Below are 22429 nucleotides of genomic sequence, written 5' to 3'. Positions count from 1 at the left end.
TTGGACAGTTAGGTTCAGTTGGTCAATTAGGTTCAGTTGGACAGTTAGGTTCAGTTGGGCAGTTAGGTTCAGTTGGGCAGTTAGGTTCAGTTGGACAGTTAGGTTCAGTTGGGCAGTTAGGTTCAGTTGGACAGTTAGGTTCAGTTGGTCAATTAGGTTCAGTTGGACAGTTAGGTTCAGTTGGGCAGTTAGGTTCAGTTGGACAGTTAGGTTCAGTTGGACAGTTAGGTTCAGTTGGGCAGTTAGGTTCAGTTGGACAGTTAGGTTCAGTTGGTCAATTAGGTTCAGTTGGACAGTTAGGTTCAGTTGGGCAGTTAGGTTCAGTTGGGCAGTTAGGTTCAGTTGGACAGTTAGGTTCAGTTGGGCAGTTAGGTTCAATTGGGCAGTTAGGTTCAGTTGGGCAGTTAGGTTCAGTTGGAAAGTTAGGTTCAGTTGGGCAGTTAGGTACAGTTGGGGAGTTGGGTTCAGTTGGGCAGTTAGGTTCAGTTGGGGAGTTAGGTTCCTTCAAGAACCCCCACCAACTAAGGAGGTTCCTTGATGAACCCCATCTCCTGGGGTTAGGGTTAGAAGAACCTTTTGTTGGGCATTTTCAGTGTCAAGAACTATAAGGTTCTTCAAAGAACTTTGAGGATCTCAGAAGAACCCTTGTTGAACCCCTACTCTTTTTTAGAGTGGACATTAGTTTATACCGGATTAAGGGTACATTTTCGTTAACTGTAATTTCGTTAGTTATTTTTAAGTCTTGGTTCCAATAGTTTATATTTTTTTCTCAGAGATTGTCAGTTGGATAGGCTCTCGGCAAGGTTGTTGTATATCTTACCTATTATATGAATATCTTTGTCTGACTCAGATAGGATTTATCTTTTTTTATGTACATTTCATTAAGAATGATAAAAAAAGAGAGAGAGGCTTTCCATAAAACTGTAATATGAAATGTTATATTAGATTGTAAATAAAACGTGCACATTACGGCTTTATTTTTCACTGTAGGGAAATAATACTGTAATGAAGGTTTAAGAATAAAATGAAGATAATTCTAATGAACTATTGAGGGATATGTGTGGGCGTCAGTTGCAGTGATAAACTGGGGCATGTAATACCAGAAACAACCACTTCCTGTCAGACTTGAGCCGTAAACCGGTGTGCTTTAGAACCTGTCTGGAAAACAGGTAAAACGGGAGAGAGGCGGGGCCCGCAGCACACCTACTGATGTTGACCGCCTCGGTTTCCACTATTTAACACAGCCACAAAGTCAAATGGGTTATATCATTACAAATTCATGAAAACAACTATTTGTATAAGGTCAGTAGTGTGGTTAAAGTTCGTTTTAAAATCATATTTAAAGAAGAGGAATTGTAGATATAATCGTGGTTTTTGACTGGTAGCTAGTAACGACCAAGTTCTCTGGGTTTTCTGAAGTGTGGCGAACGGGCAAATGGTTTAGTCCTCTTGAGATTCTCATAACAGAAATGGTTATCGTTTTTATCGTAATCATAGGCTCGTCGTCGTGGCATTGATTTTAACAGTAATGGTAGATTAGTTGCTTATTATTGTAATGGTTGTAGTAATGAATGAATGCATGTAGCTAACATGAAAATAAATCATTTTACAGCCTACTACTCACTCAGACTTGCTAGATTGGTTAGGCAAAAGTAGTACGTTACACAAAGGTAAATAAGCAACATTTAAGATGCAACATTTAAGATGTAACATTGAAATGTATAAATGTGTTTCCCATTTTGGTATAAACCTTGACACTTCAAAGAATGAACCTCGGCTCCTTTAAGACCAAGCGAAACATTCGCGACATGAAATCTGGAAAGACTGGTGACGAACCCTCCCAATTTTGCACGCCCAATTTTTCAGTTTTTGATTTGTTAAAAAAGTTTGAAATATCCAATAAATGTCGTTCCACTTCATGATTGTGTCCCACTTGTTGTTGATTCTTCACAAAAAAATACAGTTTTATATCTTTATGTTTGAAGCCTGAAATGTGGCAAAAGGTCGCAAAGTTCAAGGGGGCCGAATACTTTCGCAATGCACTGTAGGTGACTCCAGGATCCTGGCCTTCTCGGCAGAGTTGCAAAGAAAAAGCCATATCTCAGACTGGCCAATAAAGAGAAAAGATGAAGAAAAAGGGCCCAGAGGAACTCGCCTCTTCACTGTTGACGTTGAGACTGGTGTTTTACGGGTACTATTCAATGAAGCTCCTAGTTGAGGATTTGTGAGACGTCTGCTTCTCAAACGAGACACTGTAATGTACTTGTCCTCTTAATCAGTTGTGCACCGGGGCCTCCCACTCCACTTTCTATTCTGGTTAGAGACCTTTTGCGCTGTTCTGTGAAGGGAGTAGTACACAGCGGTGTACGAGATCTTCAGTTTCTTGGCAATTCCTCGCATGGAATAGCCTTCATTTCTCAGAACAAGAATAGACTGACGAGTTTCAGAAGAAAGTTCTTTGTTTCTGGCCATTTTGAGCCTGCAATTGAACCCACAAATGCTGATGCTCCAGATACTCAACTAGTCAAAAGAAGGACAGTTTAATTGTTGTATTGCTTCTTTAATCAGGACAACAGTTTTCAGCTGTGCTAACATAATTGCAAAAGGTTATTCTAATGATTAAATAGCTTTTTAAAATGATAAACTTGGATTAGCTAACACAAATTTTTAAGTGACCCAAACTTTTGAACGGTAGTCTATATCAGGAGACGGAGGGAGAGATATAGTCTGTGATATATTAGTCTGTGATATATATATATATATATATATATATATATATATATATATATATATATATATATATTCTAACTGGAAATCCTAATATCTGCTTTCTGGTGATTCTTATCTCATTCTGAGACGGAGGAGAGGGGGGATAGAGGAGAGGTGAGGTAGGGGAGGGAGATATGGAGGGGTGGGAAAACAGACGGACAGACAGATAAACAGACAGACAGACAGACAGACAGAGAGACAGGCATGCAAACGGACAGAGAGACAGACAGACAGAGAGACAGACAGACAGAGAGACAGACAGACAGAGAGACAGACAGACAGACAGACAGACAGACAGACAGACAGACAGACAGACAGACAGACAGAGAGACAGGCATGCAAACAGACAGAGAGACAGAGAAACAGAGAGACAGAGAGACAGAGAGACAGACAGACAGAGAGACAGACAGACAGACAGACAGACAGACAGACAGACAGACAGACAGACAGACAGACAGACAGAGAGAGAGACAGGCATGCAAACAGACAGAGAGACAGAGAGACAGAGAGACAGAGAGACAGAGAGACAGAGAGACAGAGAGACAGAGAGACAGACAGACAGACAGACAGACAGACAGACATAGAGACAGACAGAGAGACAGAGAGACAGACAGACAGACAGACAGACAGACAGAGAGACAGACAGACAGACAGACAGACAGGTAGGTAGGTAGGCAGGTAGGCAGACAGGTAGGTAGGCAGAGATACATACATACATACATACATACATACATACATACATACATACATACATACATACATACATACATACATACATACTTACATACATACTTACATACTTACATACTTACATACATACATACATACATACATACATACATACATACATACACACACACACACACACACACACACACACACACACACACACACACACACACACACACACACACACACACACACACACACACACACACACACACACACAGACAGACAGACAGACAGACAGACAGACAGACAGACAGACAGACAGACAGACAGATAGATAGATAGATAGATAGATAGATAGATAGATAGATAGATAGATAGATAGATAGATAGATAGATAGATAGATAGATAGATAGATAGATAGATAGATAGATAGATAGATAGATAGATAGATAGATAGATAGATAGTCAGACAGCCAGACAGTCAGAAACAGAGACTGTCAGACAGAGAAAGGGAGAGTACTGCCCCCAGGTGGGGTTTACCAGCATTGCACAGTGAAGGGACTGTGTGTGGTGTGTGTACTACTAATCGACGCTGGCTTCCATGCCTCATTCCAGGTCCATGAGGAAGCTGTATTAAAGAGGGGAGGATGAAGGGAGTAAACAGGATATGGATCTTCTGTCCCTTCTGACCTTGGGGTCATTACATTATGATGACACACACACACATTCACACACGGCCCATCAACGAATCCTGCAGGGGAGCGAGCAAGAGGCCTTCTTCCATCCATCAGCAGGCCCAGAGAAAAGCCTGGAGCTAGATTTACACTTTACCCAAAATGAGGCATCAACACTGGGGCAGTCCTCTGCATGCTGAGGCAGTCTCTGGGGGGAGGGGGAATGGACTATGCCAACCTACAAAGGTTGTCAGAGATAGACATGGTGGTGGGAGGGGAGAGATAGAAAGAGGCACTCCCATAACCCCCCTGTTATGCACTTGCCCCCTCCTCCTCCCTTTACCCCTCTCCCCCTCCCCTTCTCCCCCTCCCCCTCTTTCCCTCTCCCCCTATCCCCTCACCTGCTCCCCCTGTCCCTGTCTCACCCCTGCCTCTCCCTCTCCCTCACCCTCTCCCTCTGTGCCTTTCTACCCCTGTCCCCCACTCCCCCACCCTCTCACCCTGTCCCCCTCTCCCTCTCCCCAACTACATACCCACACACACACACACAGACACATAAAGGCAACCAGACTGGTGTGTGGTTCCCACCACGTTAAGTTTAGACCAGGTAGTGCAGCCTTGGTTAGGGGCTATAAGCCAGACAGACAGGTGTGTGGTTCCCACCACGTCTAGTTTAGACCAGGTAGTGCAGCCTTGGTTAGGGGCTATAAGCCAGACAGACAGGTGTGTGGTTCCCACCACGTCTAGTTTAGACCAGGTAGTGCAGCCTTGGTTAGTGGCTATAAGACAGACAGACACACAGCACAGTCCACCACTACCCAGTCTTCATGATGAAGGTATGACTTATCTATTAACACTGATATGATATGTACCATATCCATGCAAAGTAAGTGGATAATTTAAAACACTTTACTGTACTGTTTTAAAAGTTATCTGAATGTTATGTGAGGTTATGTGTTGATCTAAAGTTATCTGAATGTTATGTGAGGTTATGTGTGGATCTAAAGTTGTCTGAATGTTATGTGAGGTTATGTGTGGATCTAAAGTTGTCTGAATGTTATGCGAGGCTATGTGTGGATCTAAAGTTGTCTGAATGTTATGCAAGGTTATGTGTGGATCTAAAGTTGTCTGAATGTTATTTGTGGTTCTAAAGTTATCTGAATGTTATGTGAGGTTATGTGTAGATCTAACGTTATCTGAATGTTATGTGAGGTTATGTGTGTATGCATCTCTACTCTGGGTTGTTTTGCTGCATGTACTGCACTGATAGCATTGAACAGTAAAGTAAATGTTGTTTTAATGTTTTTTTAAATGTTATTTGAATGTTGTGTGAATGATTTCCCTGTCCCTGTCTCCCAGGTCTTTTTGCTCCTGTCTCTGCTGGCTCCTGTAGCCGTCCTCTCTCAGTTCTACCTCCCTCAGGACTGTGATGACATCTATCAACGTGACAACACCAAACCCAGTGGGGTGTACACCATCTACCCTGGGGGTCCCACCACCCCCTTGCACGTCTACTGTGACATGAACACAGATGGAGGGAGGTGGACTGTGAGTAGAGACCTTTATAGATCATCTGTAATGTTTGTGATGTGTCGGTGGTGCAAAACGTATGATAATGACATCTCCCCCCCCCTCTGTCTCCCTCCTCTTTCTCCCGTGTCTTTCTCCCTTCCCTTACCTCTGTCCCTACTTCCCTCTCCCCCTCTCTTCCCTCGCTGTCCTTCCCCCTATTATCTCTTCTCTCTCGATCTCTCTCTGCCCTCTCTCTCTGCCCTCTCTCTGCCCTCGCTCTCTCTCTGCCCTCTCTCTCTGCCCTCTCTCTCGTCTTAGGTGTTCCAAAGGAGAATGGATGGAACAGAGAACTTTTACAGACCCTGGGCACACTACAAATCTGGCTTTGGTAATGTGGCTGGAGAGTACTGGCTGGGTGAGTCCTCCTCAGCTCTGAGAAAACCAAACGAGAAGTTAGGGGAAGGGGTTAGGAGCTAGGGGAAGGGGTTAGGAGCTATGGGAAGGGGTTAGGAGCTAGAGGAAGGGGCTAGGACCTAGGGAAAGGGGCTAGGAACTAGAGGAAGGAGCTAGGGGAAGGGGCTAGGAGCTGTACTGCACTGACAGCATTGAACAGTGAAGGAACTAGAGAAGGGGGTTAGGAGCTAGGGGAAGGGGCTAGGAACTAGAGAAAGGGGTTAGGCACTAGGGGAAGGGGCTAGGAGTTGGGAAAGGGGATAGGACTAAAAGGAAGGGGTTAGGAGCTAGAGGAAGGGGCTAGGAGCTAGAGGAAGGGGCTAGGAGCTAGAGGAAGGGGCTAGGAGCTAGAGGAAGGGGCTAGGAGCTAGAGGAAGGCGCTAGGAGCTAGAGGAAGGGGCTAGAATCTAGAGGAAAGGGCTAGGAGCTAGAGGAAGGGGCTAGGAGCTAGAGGAAGGGGCTAGAATCTACAGGAAAGGGCTAGGAGCTAGAGAATGGGGCTAGGATCTAGAGGAAAGGGCTAAGAGCTAGGAGAAGGGGCTAGGGGCTAGGGGAAGGGGAAGGGGCTATGAGTAAAAGGAAGGGGATAGGAGCTAGAGGAAGGGGCCAAGAGCTAGAGGAAAGGGCTAAGAGCTAGGGGAAAGGGCTAGGGGCTAGGGGAAGGGGAAGGGGCTAGGAGTAAAAGGAAGGGGATAGGAGCTAGAGGAAGGGGCCAAGAGCTAGAGGAAAGGGCTAAGAGCTAGGGGGAGGGGCTAGGGGCTAGGGGAAGGGGAAGGGGCTAGGAGTAAAAGGAAGGGGATAGGAGCTAGAGGAAGGGGCCAAGAGCTAGAGGAAAGGGCTAAGAGCTAGGGGAAAGGGCTAGGGGCTAGGGGAAGGGGAAGGGGTTAGGAGTAAAATGAAGGGGATTGGAGCTAGAGGAGGGGGCTAGGAGTAAAAGGAAGGGGATAGGAGCTAGAGGAAGGGGCTAGGAGCTAGAGGAAGAGGCTAGGAGTAAAAGGAAGGGGCTAGGAGAAGGGGCAAGGATCTAGAGGAAGGGGCTAGGATCTAGAGGAAGAGGCTAGGATCTAGATGAAGGGGCTAGGAGCTAGAGGAAGGGGCTAAGAGCTAGAGGAAAGGGCTAAGAGCTAGGGGAAGGGGCTAGGAGCTAGAGGAAGGGGCTAGGAGTAAAAGGAAGGGGGTTAGGAGCTAAAGGAAAGGGGATATGAGGTAAGGAAAGGAGCTAGGAGCTGAAATGTAACAGGACCTTAATGCTTTCTGTTCTTGTCAGGTCTGGATAACATCTTCCTCCTGACGATGAGGAAGAAGAATGAGCTGAGAGTGGACATGGAGGACTTTGAGGGAGGGAAGGTTTATGCTAAATACACATCCTTCTCCATTGATCCTGAGAACTACGGATACACACTGAGACTGGGCACTTATGTAGACGGAGGGGCAGGTGAGTTCTTCTTCTTCTTCAGCTTTAACATCATCACCAATGTCTATGGTGTCACATCATAACTCTTCCCCTGTGTGTGTGTTTAGTTCCTACAGGTTGTTGGAAATGTGAACTACCACTGATGTTCTTGCTTTCCCGAAATGTGAACTATTTCCAACAACCCTTAGGAACTAAACACACACAGGGGAAGAGTTATGATGTGACACCATTGACGATGGTGACATCAGATGTTCTTGCTTCCGCCACAAAGTTTAGAGTGAAGAGTTCAGTCATAAAGGAAAACTCTATTTTGGTATTTGTACTTTAAAATACAGAAATCCCTGTAAAAAAATGCATATATTTATAAGTTACATATCTTGAAAACCTCATTAGTGATCATTTTGGTTGAGATAATGCCAAGAGTGTGCAAAGCTGTCATCAAGTCAATGGGTGGCTACTTTGAAGAATCTCAAATATATTTTGATTTGTTGAAGACTTTTTTGGTTTCTACATGATTCCATGTGTGTTATTTCATAGTTTTGATGTCTTCACTATTATTCTACAATGTAGAAAATAGTAAAAATGTAACAAAAACCCTTGAATGAGTAGGCGTGTCCAAACTGTTGACTGGTACTGAACACATTTGCATAAATCTAGTCAGGTGTATTTTGTAGCTTTTGGCAAATGTGTTCTAATGATCTAAAGTCATGCTGTTGCTACTTCCTGTAAACACACAGTCCAGTTCACAGGGCATGGTGGCAGACCCTACTTCCTGTAAACACACAGTCCAGTTCACAGGGCATGATGACCTGGTTTAACCAGGTTACTGTGCTCTGTCTGTTGGTACCTGTTTTAACCAGGTTACTGTGCTCTGTCTGTTGGTTTAACCAGGTTACTGTGCTCTGTCTGTTGGTACCTGGTTTAACCAGGTTACTGTGCTCTGTCTGTTGGTTTAACCAGGTTACTGTGCTCTGTCTGTTGGTACCTGGTTTAACCAGGTTACTGTGCTCTGTCTGCTGGTTTAACCAGGTTACTGTGCTCTGTCTGTTGGTACCTGGTTTAACCAGGTTACTGTGCTCTGTCTGTTGGTACCTGGTTTAACCAGGTTACTGTGCTCTGTCTGTTGGTACCTGGTTTAACCAGGTTACTGTGCTCTGTCTGTTGGTACCTGGTTTAACCAGGTTACTGTGCTCTGTCTGTTGGTACCTGGTTTAACCAGGTTACTGTGCTCTGTCTGCTGGTTTAACCAGGTTACTGTGCTCTGTCTGCTGGTTTAACCAGGTTACTGTGCTCTGTCTGTTGGTACTTTTTTTAGCTCTGTTTTTTTGGTTGATTCTCAGGGGACTCCTTGTCGTTTAGCAACGGCATGAAGTTCAGCACCTACGACAATGATCAAGATACCTGGGGAGAACACTGTGCCAGGCGCTACCTGGGTGGATTCTGGTTCGGTGACTGTACGCATGCTAACCCTAACTCCCTGTACGCACCACATCCGGAAACATCTTTCACTCTTGTGTCTGTTTTTTGGCAGCACTGGAAAGGGGTAGACTACTCTCTGAAAAGCATTTCCTTTAAGATCAGGGCTGTCTCTGATGCTATGGCTGTCCAGGAGCAGGAGTAACATACCTGACTCTATCAGTCCTGACCTAATGTCACCATCTCTAAATGACTCCACAAATACAATGTGGAGGACGGGGCACTAGAGCTAGCCAGTCAGACACTAACACCTAGAGAACAATATGGTCTCTACATTATCACTGTAACACTAACACCTAGAGAACAATACGGTTACTACATCATCACTATAACACTGACACCTAGAGAACAATATGGTCACTACATCATCACTACAGCACTAACACCTAGAGAACAATACTGTCACTACATCATCACTATAACACTGACACCTAGAGAACAATATGGTCACTACATCATCACTACAGCACTAACACCTAGAGAACAATACGGTCACTACATCATCACTATAACACTGACACCTAGAGAACAATATGGTCACTACATCATCACTATTATTATCATCTTGGATGTTAATGTTTCATGTTATGACAGCACAATGGGCTCTCTATCTCTTATATGGTCACTACTGCATCACTATTATTATCATCATGCATGTTAAAGTAGTGTTTCATGTTATAGCAGCACTATGGGCTCTCTATCTCTTATATGGTCACTACTGCATCACTATTATTATCATCTTGCATGTTAAAGTAGTGTTTCATGTTATAGCAGCATGATGTGCTCTCTGTCTCTTGATTCCACTGTTACTTGACTCAAGTAATAATTAAAGCATTTCAACGACAAATTCACTGCATTGTGTCTTTTTAGTTACTGCATGTATTTATTTATTATAATCAGTCAGATTGGATGGCTGAATGTGTCAAAGTCAAGGTTGTAACATGATCTTAGAGTTTTCATTGCAAAATGGTTGTGTGCATCTATCATCTTCATCAACCTCATATTCATCATCATATTCATCACCATCATATTCATCATCATCATCATCATCATCATCATCATCATCATATTCATCATCATCATCATCATCATATTCATCATCATCATCATATTCATATTCATCATCATATTCATCACCATCATATTCATCATCATCATCATCATCATCATCATCATCATCATCACCATCATATTCATCATCATCATCACCATCATCATCATATTCATCATCATCATCATCATCATCATATTCATCATCATCATCACCATCATATTCATCATCATATTCATCATCATCATATTCATCATCATCATCATCATCATCATCATCATATTCATCATCATATTCATCATCATATTCATCATCATCATCATCATCATCATCATCATCATCACCATCATATTCATCATCATCATGACCATCATCATCATATTCATCATCATCATCATCATCATATTCATCATCATATTCATCATCATATTCATCACCATCATATTCATCATCATCATCATCATCATCATCACCATCATCATCATATTCATCATCATCATCATCATCATCATATTCATCATCATCATCATCATCATATTCATCATCATCATCATCATCATCATCATATTCATCATCATCATCATCATCATATTCATCATCATATTCATCACCATCATATTCATCATCATCATCATCATCATCACCATCATATTCATCATCATCATCACCATCATCATCATATTCATCATCATCATCATCATCATATTCATCATCATCATCATCATCATATTCATCATCATCATCATCATCATATTCATCATCATCATCACCATCATCACCATCATCATATTCATCATCATCACCATCATATTCATCATCATCACCATCATCATCATATTCATCATCATCATCATCATCATATTCATCATCATCATCATCATCATATTCATCATCATCATCACCATCATCATCATATTCATCATCATCACCATCATCATCATCATCATATTCATCATCATCACCATCATCATATTCATCATCATCATATTCATCATCATCATCATCATCATATTCATCATCATCATCATCATCATATTCATCATCATCATATTCATCATCATATTCATCATTATCATCATCATCATATTCATCATCATCATCACCATCATATTCATCATCATCACCATCATATTCATCATCATCATATTCATCATCATCATCATCACCATCATATTCATCATCATCATATTCATCATCATCATCATCATCATCATCATCATCATATTCATCACCATCATATTCATCATCATCATCATCATCATCATCATCATCATCATATTCATCATCATCATCATATTCATTATCATCATCATCATCATCATCATCATCATATTCATCATCATCACCATCATATTCATCATCATCATCATATTCATCATCATCATCATCATCATCATATTCATCATCATCATAACCATCATATTCATCATCATCATATTCATCATCATCATCATATTCATCATCATCATCATCATCATCATCATCATCATATTCATCATCATCATCATATTCATCATCATCATAATCATCATCATCATCATATTCATCATCATCACCATCATATTCATCATCATCATCATATTCATCATCATCATCATCATCATATTCATCATCATCATCACCATCATATTCATCACCATCATATTCATCATCATCATCATCATCATCATCATCATCATCATCATATTCATCATCACCATCATATTCATCACCATCATATTCATCATCATCATCATCATCATCATCATCATCATCATCATCATATTCATCATCATCATCATATTCATCATCATCATCATCATCATCATCATATTCATCATCATCACCATCATATTCATCATCATCATCATATTCATCATCATCATCATCATCATATTCATCATCATCATCACCATCATATTCATCATCATCATATTCATCATCATCATCATATTCATCATCATCATCATATTCATCATCATCATATTCATCATCATCATATTCATCATCATCATATTCATCATCATATTCATCATATTCATCATCATCATATTCATCACCATCATCATATTCATCATCATCATCATATTCATCATCATCATCATATTCATCATCATATTCATCATCATCATATTCATCATCATCATCATATTCATCATATTCATCATCATCATATTCATCATCATCATCATATTCATCATCATCATCATATTCATCATCATCATCATATTCATCATCATCATATTCATCATCATATTCATCATCATCATATTCATCATCATCATCATATTCATCATATTCATCATCATCATATTCATCATCATCATCATATTCATCATCATCACCATCATATTCATCATCATCATCATATTCATCATCATCATCATCATCATCATATTCATCATCATCATCACCATCATATTCATCATCATCATATTCATCATCATCATCATATTCATCATCATCATCATATTCATCATCATCATATTCATCATCATCATCATATTCATCATATTCATCATCATATTCATCATCATCATCATATTCATCATCATCATATTCATCATCATCATCATATTCATCATATTCATCATCATATTCATCATCATCATATTCATCATCATCATCATATTCATCATCATCATCATCATCATCATCATATTCATCATCATCATCATCATATTCATCATCATCATCATCATCATCATCATATTCATCATCATCACCATCATATTCATCATCATCATCATATTCATCATCATCATCATCATCATATTCATCATCATCATCACCATCATATTCATCACCATCATATTCATCATCATCATCATCATCATCATCATCATCATCATATTCATCATCATCATCATATTCATCATCATCATCATCATCATCATCATATTCATCATCATCACCATCATATTCATCATCATCATCATATTCATCATCATCATCATCATCATCATATTCATCATCATCATCACCATCATATTCATCATCATCATATTCATCATCATCATCATATTCATCATCATCATATTCATCATCATCATCATATTCATCATCATCATCATATTCATCATCATCATATTCATCATCATATTCATCATCATCATATTCATCATCATCATCATATTCATCATCATCATCACCATCATATTCATCATCATCATATTCATCATCATCATCATATTCATCATCATCATCATATTCATCATCATCATCATCACCATCATATTCATCATCATCATATTCATCATCATCATCATATTCATCATATTCATCATCATCATATTCATCATCATCATATTCATCATCATCATCATATTCATCATCATCATCACCATCATATTCATCATCATCATATTCATCATCATCATCATATTCATCATCATCACCATCATATTCATCATCATCATATTCATCATCATCATCATATTCATCATCATCATCATCATCATCATATTCATCATCATCATATTCATCATCATCATATTCATCATCATCACCATCATATTCATCATCATCATCATCATCACCATCATATTCATCATCATCATATTCATCACCATCATATTCATCATCATCATCATCATCATATTCATCATCATCATCATATTCATCATCATCATATTCATCACCATCATATTCATCATCATCATATTCATCATCATCATCATATTCATCATCATATTCATCATCATCATATTCATCATCATCATCATCATCATCATCATCACCATCATATTCATCATCATCATATTCATCATCATCATCATCATCATCATCATCATATTCATCATCATCATCATCATCATATTCATCATCATCATCATCATCATATTCATCATATTCATCATCATATTCATCATATTCATCATCATCATCATCATCATCATCACCATCATATTCATCATCATCATCATCATCATCATCATCATATTCATCATCATCATATTCATCATCATCATCATCATCATCATCATCATCATCATCATATTCATCATCATATTCATCATATTCATCATCATATTCATCATATTCATCATCATCATCATCATCATCATCACCATCATATTCATCATCATCATCATCATCATCATCATCATATTCATCATCATCATCATCATATTCATCATCATCATCATCATCATATTCATCATCATATTCATCATCATCATCATCATCATATTCATCATCATCATCATCATCATCATCATCATCATCATCATATTCATCATCATATTCATCATATTCATCATCATATTCATCATATTCATCATCATCATCATCATCATCATCACCATCATATTCATCATCATCATCATCATCATCATCATCATATTCATCATCATCATCATCATATTCATCATCATCATCATCATCATATTCATCATCATCATCATCATCATCATCATCATCATCATCATCATCATCATCATATTCATCATCATCATCATCATATTCATCATCATATTCATCATCATCATCATATTCATCATCATCATATTCATCATCATCATCACCATCATATTCATCATCATCATCATCATCATCATCATCATATTCATCATCATCATCATCATATTCATCATCATCATCATCATCATCATATTCATCATCATCATCATCATCATCATCATCATCATCATCATCATCATATTCATCATCATCATCATCATCATCATCATCATATTCATCATCATCATCATCATCATCATCATATTCATCATCATCACCATCATATTCATCATCATCATCACCATCATATTCATCATCATCATATTCATCATCATCACCATCATATTCATCACCATCATATTCATCATCATCATCATATTCATCATCACCATCATCATCATCATCATATTCATCATATTCATCATCATCATCATCATCATCATCATCATCATCATCATCATCATCATCATCATCATCATCATCACCATCATCATCATCACCATCATATTCATCATCATCATCATATTCATCATCATCATCATCATCATCACCATCATATTCATCATCATCATCATCATCATCATCACCATCATATTCATCATCATCATCATCATCATCATCATCATCATCACCATCATCATCATCATCATATTCATCATCATCATATTCATCATCGTATTCATCATCATCATATTCATCATCATCATATTCATCATCATCATCATATTCATCATCATCATCATATTCATCATCATCATCATCATATTCATCATCATCATATTCATCATCATCATATTCATCATCATCATATTCATCATCATCATCATATTCATCATCATCATCATCATATTCATCATCATCATCACCATCATCATCATCACATTCATCATCATCATCATATTCATCATCATCATCATCATATTCATCATCATCATATTCATCATCATCATCATATTCATCATCATCATATTCATCATCATCATCATCATATTCATCATCATCATCATAATCATCATCATCATCATATTCATCATCATCATATTCATCATCATCATATTCATCATCATCATCATATTCATCATCATATTCATCATCATCACCATCATATTCATCATCATATTCATCATCATCATCATCATCATCATCATCATCATCACCATCACCATCATCATATTCATCATCATCATCATCATCATCATCATCATCATCATATTCATCATCATATTCATCATATTCTTTAACAGGTTCTTCGAGGATCCATTAAAAGGGGTTCATTGAAGGGGATTTCAAAGAACCCCTTTTAATGGATCCTCGAAGAACGTTTTGAAGAACATTTTGGCGTACATTTTTTAACAACCTCCCCTATTATTATTATTTTAGTGGCAAACTTTGTCATCAATGTCTGGTATTCTCTGGATATATAGTGCTTTCAAGACAACTGAAGAAAAAAAACAAGGTCGATTCATGACGTCGGTGATCTTCAGGTCATAGTTCTAGAGGCCCGAGTTCCAAATTTACAATTCCGAGTTGGATGAAAGTTTTCCCAGTCCGTAGCTCGTTTTTCCCGAGTTCCCAGTTGTCTTGAACTCACTAAAGTCAGATTTTGTAGTTCTGAGACAACACTTGCTTTGAGCGTGGCACAAATCATGCTTCATTGACAGCATGGTCAATAGTGAATGTTTATTATTTAAAACTAGGAAAAGAGACCATTAATCTTAGACTTGGGACCCCACAGCCACTCCACTGAATAGCAGGCTAATGATTGCTTTGCAATGCTTGCAGTTAGCCACTGATTCCTTCCAAACCACTCATTGTTGAATTTGCGATTTCCAACTTGTCGTGTAATGTTTATGTCCAATGGCCGATGAGAACTGACACGTTTTATCTATAATTTCTCTTAATTATTTATCTTCATATGACAAGAATTAAAAAGGATGTGTCAGTAGATTGTTGACTTGATACATGATGATGACTGCTAGCTAAGATTTTGAAAGTATGATGTTGACATGATCAGTCCAATCAAAGCTACGGTAGATATAGTGTGATTTAACGGCATTTTATCTGTGGCCAATGACCTTGAGCCTTCTTAGATGTCCACTTCTAATGTAAATATGGCAGCAGCCAAGGGGCTTGAATTTTCGTGCTCTACCTTTATGACTTGCCGGTGACCTAGTGTCCCCATGAGTGACAGAACACTGAGCCAATCCGTGCGCAACGCTCCATATTTTCTGCTGACTCGCCCCACCACCACAGAAAGCACTGAGCTAGGCTGAAACACCTGCATTTTGGAGCTGCCTTACTCAAGAAAACAAAAAAGAGACCATTGTCTGTATGTGGCTTTATTAACTTAATTATATATTTTTTTTTTTACATTGTTTGCAAACTGATCTGTGACCTGTATTAATGCCAAAATAACATGCAAAACAGGAAAACTTTTTTTCCCCCCTAAAGATCTGGGGCTCAAAAGACAACGGGTTGCCACTGCACGACGAGTTGTCACTGCACGACGAGTTGCCACTGCACGACGAGTTGCCACTGCCACTGCACGACGAGTTGCCACTGCCACTGCACGACGAGTTGCCACTGCCACTGCACGACGAGTTGCCACTGCACGACGAGTTGCCACTGCCACTGCCACTGCACGACGAGTTGCCACTGTCACTGCACGACGAGTTGTCACTGCACGACGAGTTGCCACTGCACGACGGGTTGCCACTGCCACTGCACGACGGGTTGCCACTGCACGACGAGTTGCCACTGCACGACGAGTTGCCACTGCCACTGCACGACGGGTTGCCACTGCCACTGCACGACGGGTTGCCACTGCACGACGAGTTGCCACTGCACGACGAGTTGCCACTGCACGACGAGTTGCCACTGCCACTGCACGACGGGTTGCCACTGTCACTGCACGACGGGTTGCCACTGCATGACGGGTTGCCACTGCACGACGAGTTGCCACTGCACGACGGGTTGCCACTGCACGACGAGTTGCCACTGCACGACGAGTTGCCACTGCACGACGAGTTGTCACTGCACGACGAGTTGCCACTGCACGACGAGTTGCCACTGCACGACGAGTTGTCACTGCACGACGAGTTGCCACTGCACGACGGGTTGCCACTGCCACTGCACGACGGGTTGCCACTGCCACTGCACGACGGGTTGCCACTGCACAACGAGTTGCCACTGCACAACGAGTTGCCACTGCACGACGAGTTGCCACTGCACGACGGGTTGCCACTGTCACTGCACGACGGGTTGCCACTGCACGACGGGTTGCCACTGCACGACGGGTTTCCACTGCAATTGACATACATTTGCATGCCTCCTTGTCTGTTTACCTGCAGACACAGACAGACAAGTGAGCAGTTCAGTCATCTCCACCCAATACACCTCGCCTTCAACATACTTATAGCCCACATATTCTTACCTCTTTGTTGATCGATATCCATTGAATTGTGTCTATTTTCTGTTTTTTAGAAAGATTTGCACAAATATGAAATGATAGATGGTATCATCATAAAACAATATCAATGTAGATCAAACAAGGGACAAACCTTAAATTGAGGAGATCTGCACCTTTGAAATTCAAATCCAAATGTTGGGCAGTCAGGTTCAGTTGGGCAGTTAGGTTCAGATGGGCAGTTAGGTTCAGTTGGGCAGTTGGGTTCAGTTGGGCAGTTAGGTTCAGATGGGCAGTTAGGTTCAGTTGGACAGTTAGGTTCAGTTGGACAGTTAGGTTCAGTTGGGCAATTAGGTTCAGTTGGACAGTTAGGTTCAGTTGGTCAATTAGGTTCAGATGGGCAGTTAGGTTCAGTTGGACAGTTAGGTTCAGTTGGACAGTTAGGTTCAGTTGGGGAGTTAGGTTCAGTTGGACAGTTAGGTTCAGTTGGTGAGTTAGGTTCAGTTGGACAGTTAGGTTCAGTTGGACAGTTAGGTTCAGTTGGGGAGTTAGGTTCAGTTGGGGAGTTAGGTTCCTTCAAGAACCCCCACCAACTAAGGAGGTTCCTCGATGAACCCCATCTCCTGGGGTTAGGGTTAGGGTTAGAAGAACCTTTTGTTGGGCATTTTCAGTGTCAAGAACCCTAAGGTTCTTCAAAGAACTTTGAGGATCTCAGAAGAACCCTTGTTGAACCCCTACTCTTGTTAAGAGTGGACATTAGTTTATACTGGATTAAGGGTACATTTTTATTAACTGTAATTTCGTTAGTTATTTTTAAGTCTTGGTTCCAATAGTTTATATTATTTTCTCAGAAATTGTCAGTTGGATAGGCTCTCGGCAAGGTTGTTGTATATCTTACCTATTATATGAATATCTTTGTCTGACTCAGATAGGATTTATCTTTTTTTATGTACATTTCATTAAGAATGATAAAAAAGAGAGAGGCTTTCCATAAAACTGTAATATGAAATGTTATATTAGATTGTAAATAAAACGTGCACATTTCGGCTTTATTTTTCTGTGTAGGGAAATAATACTGTAATGAAGGTTTAAGAATAAAATGAAGATAATTCTAATGAACTATTGAGGGATATGTGTGGGCGTCAGTTGCAGTGATAAACTGGGGCATGTAATACCAGAAACAACCACTTCCTGTCAGACTTGAGCCGTAAACCGGTGTGCTTTAGAACCTGTCTGGAAAACAGGTAAAACGGGAGAGAGGCGGGGCCCGCAGCACACCTACTGATGTTGACCGCCTCGGTTTCCACTATTTAACACAGCCACAAAGTCAAATGGGTTATATCATTACAAATTCATGAAAACAACTATTTGTATAAGGTCAGTAGTGTGGTTAAGGTTAGTTTTAAAATCATATTTAAGGAAGAGGAATTGTAGATATAATCGGGGTTTTTGACTGGTAGCTAGTAACGACCAAGTTCTCTGGGCTTTCTGAAAGTGTGGTCAACGGGCAAATGGTTTAGTCCTCTTGAGATTCTCATAACAGAAATGGTTATCGTTTTTATCGTAATCATAGGCTCGTCGTCGTGGTATTGATTTTAACAGTAATGGTAGATTAGTTGCTTATTATTGTAATGGTTGTAGTAATGAATGAATGCATGTAGCTAACATGAAAATAAATCATTTTACAGCCTACTACTCACTCAGACTTGCTAGATTGGTTAGGCAAAAGTAGTACGTTACACAAAGGTAAATAAGCAACATTTAAGATGTAACATTAAAATGTATAAATGTGTTTCCCATTTTGGTATAAACCTTGACACTTCAAATAATGAACCTCGGCTCCTTTAAGACCAAGCGAAACATTCGCGACATGAAATCTGGAAAGACTGGTGACGAACCCTCCCACCCTCCCTTGTCTTGCGACCAAAACTAGTTTCAAGACGACCTGGCGAAAATATTTTCCTTTCCCTTGAAGGAACGGATGATTGAGGCGTCAACTTCCCGACATTTCCTCCGACATCTCCCCTCTCTAGACAAAAGTTTGTGGATCCTCCAAGAGTTTTGGAAATACAGATTGATAGAAAGCCTCCTTTTTCTGTAGGTGGGAACTTTGAAAACATGGATTGGGGGACGGATCTTTGGGTAAGGACATATGCACTAGCTACAGTAACCTTAGCTACACAATAACAGCAAATTCCCCGGAGAAGGTGATTGTTTTTGCTGTCTCAAAAACAATACATGCCTTCGACATTGTTTTCAACTGTTAACTCTAACAAAGTTGATGACAACTCACGGCAAGTAGACTAAATTAGCTTGTAGCTTGAGGGCGGCTGTTATTTCGCAATGTTGCATACCTTGACCTCTTAAAGGTGATTTAGCTAGTTAGGCTTCTGTAATAGATCGATTTTTTTTTTTGTCCAGCATCCGCATATAAACTAGTTACAACCCATATGATCATATTCAACATATGAGCAAGTCAATGATGTTATCATAACATTGAGTTGGTTTGTAGAGATACTATTGAATTACTCGTGTTTTGTGCGTGCGGTGACGAGGTGTGAACTGTTATTGAACCAACTCAGGTGAACCATATTGAACCAACTCAGGTGAACCATATTGAACCAACTCAGGTGAACCATATTGAACCATGTTGTCAGGGGGTTATGGGCAGTCTGATCTCACCAGGGGAGAACTAGAATGGAGTTAGACACTGGTCTAAGGTCAGTTTTGAGATGATCCAACTCGTGGAGTGATGGTAGTGAACGTTGATCCTAGATCTGAATCAGACGGACAACAGGCCACAGGCCAGTCAGGCTTGTAAGTAGGGTTTCAGTCAGGTCACGCACTCTATGAAGAAAGTCTATGTCCTACGTGGCAAAACCCCATTCCCTATATACTTTTGACCAGGGTCCATGTTCACGAAGCATCTGAGTAGGAGTGCTGATCCAGGATCAGTTTGGCCTTTTTATTTAGACCCTTAATAATAAGAGGTGGAACCTGGACCCGGATCAGCAGAGCTACTCTGAGATGCTTTGTGAACATGGACCCAGGGCCCATGGGGCTCTGGTCTAGTATATAGGGAATAGGAGGCCATTTGGGCTCTGGTCAAGTAAGTAGGGAATTGGAGGCCACTTGGGCCCATGGGACTCTGGTCTAGTATATAGGGAATAGGAGGCCACTTGGGCCCATGGGGCTCTGGTCTAGTATATAGGGAATAGGAGGCCATTTGGGCTCTGGTCAAGTATGTAGGGAATAGGAGGCCACTTGGGCCCATGGGGCTCTGGTCTAGTATATAGGGAATAGGAGGCCATTTGGGCTCTGGTCAAGTATGTAGGGAATAGGAGGCCATTTGGACTCTGGTCTAGTATGTAGGGAATAGGAGGCCATTTGGGTCCATGGGGAATAGGAGGCCACTTGGGCCCATGGGGCTCAGGTCTAGTATATAGGGAATAGGAGGCCATTTGGGCTCTGGTCAAGTATGTAGGGAATAGGAGGCCATTTGGGTCCATGGGGAATAGGAGGCCATTTTGGGCCCATGGGGAGTAGGATGCCATTTTGGGCCCATGGAGAATCTGTGGCCATTTGGGCCCTGGTCTAGTATATAGGGAATAGGAGGCCATTTTCGGCCATAGGGAATAGGAGGCCATTTGGGCCCTGGTCTAGTATGTAGGGAATAGGAGGCCATTTGGGCCCTGGTCTCGTATATAGGGAATAGGAGGCCATTTGAGTCCATGGGGCTCTGGTCTAGTATGTAGGGAATAGGAGGCCATTTGGGCTCTGGTCAAGTAAGTAGGGAATAGGAGGCCACTTGGGCCCATGGGACTCTGGTCTAGTATGTAGGGAATAGGAGGCCATTTGGGCTCTGGTCAAGTATGTAGGGAATAGGAGGCCACTTGGGCCCATGGGACTCTGGTCTAGTATGTAGGGAATAGGAGGCCAATTGGGTCCATGGGGAATAGGAGGCCACTTGGGCCCATGGGGCTCTGGTCTAGTATATAGGGAATAGGAGGCCACTTGGGCCCATGGGGCTCTGGTCTACTATATAGGGAATAGGAGGCCATTTGGGCTCTGGTCAAGTATGTAGGGAATAGGAGGCCACTTGGGCCCATGGGACTCTGGTCTAGTATATAGGGAATAGGAGGCCATTTGGGCTCTGGTCAAGTATGTAGGGAATAGGAGGCCATTTGGGTCCATGGGGAATAGGAGGCCATTTTGGGCCCATGGGGAGTAGGATGCCATTTTGGGCCCATGGAGAATCTGTGGCCATTTGGGCCCTGGTCTAGTATATAGGGAATAGGAGGCCATTTTCGGCCATAGGGAATAGGAGGCCATTTGGGCCCTGGTCTAGTATGTAGGGAATAGGAGGCCATTTGGGCCCTGGTCTCGTATATAGGGAATAGGAGGCCATTTGAGTCCATGGGGCTCTGGTCTAGTATGTAGGGAATAGGAGGCCATTTGGGCTCTGGTCAAGTAAGTAGGGAATAGGAGGCCACTTGGGCCCATGGGACTCTGGTCTAGTATGTAGGGAATAGGAGGCCATTTGGGCTCTGGTCAAGTATGT

At 41.0% G+C, this 22429-nt stretch overlaps 2 protein-coding genes across 4 annotated transcripts in view; both read left to right on the top strand.

Moving 5' to 3' along the window:
• Positions 1-5021: 5021 nt before the first annotated feature.
• On the top strand, positions 5022-9810 carry LOC135526170 (microfibril-associated glycoprotein 4-like). Its single transcript, XM_064954313.1, has 4 exons — positions 5022-5664; positions 5947-6043; positions 7349-7516; positions 8836-9810. Exons 1-4 carry the CDS (start codon positions 5428-5430, stop codon positions 9114-9116), a joined length of 783 nt encoding a protein of 260 aa, XP_064810385.1. The 5' UTR covers positions 5022-5427; the 3' UTR covers positions 9117-9810.
• Positions 9811-19780: 9970 nt separating this feature from the next.
• Positions 19781-22429, top strand: part of LOC135532920 (cdc42-interacting protein 4 homolog) — a 39708-nt gene continuing 37059 nt past the window's right edge. For all 3 annotated transcript variants that reach the window (XM_064960361.1, XM_064960353.1, XM_064960366.1), the window contains exon 1: positions 19781-20010. In XM_064960361.1, the coding sequence (XP_064816433.1) occupies positions 19987-20010 (24 nt within the window). In that variant the 5' untranslated portion in view covers positions 19781-19986. The remainder of the gene's footprint in view (positions 20011-22429) is intronic.

The sequence above is a fragment of the Oncorhynchus masou genome, chromosome 5 (genome assembly GCF_036934945.1).
Source record: "Oncorhynchus masou masou isolate Uvic2021 chromosome 5, UVic_Omas_1.1, whole genome shotgun sequence".
Lineage (NCBI taxonomy): Eukaryota > Metazoa > Chordata > Actinopteri > Salmoniformes > Salmonidae > Oncorhynchus > Oncorhynchus masou.
Note: the sequence above shows the minus strand (reverse complement) of the source record. Positions and strands in the feature narration are given on the sequence as shown.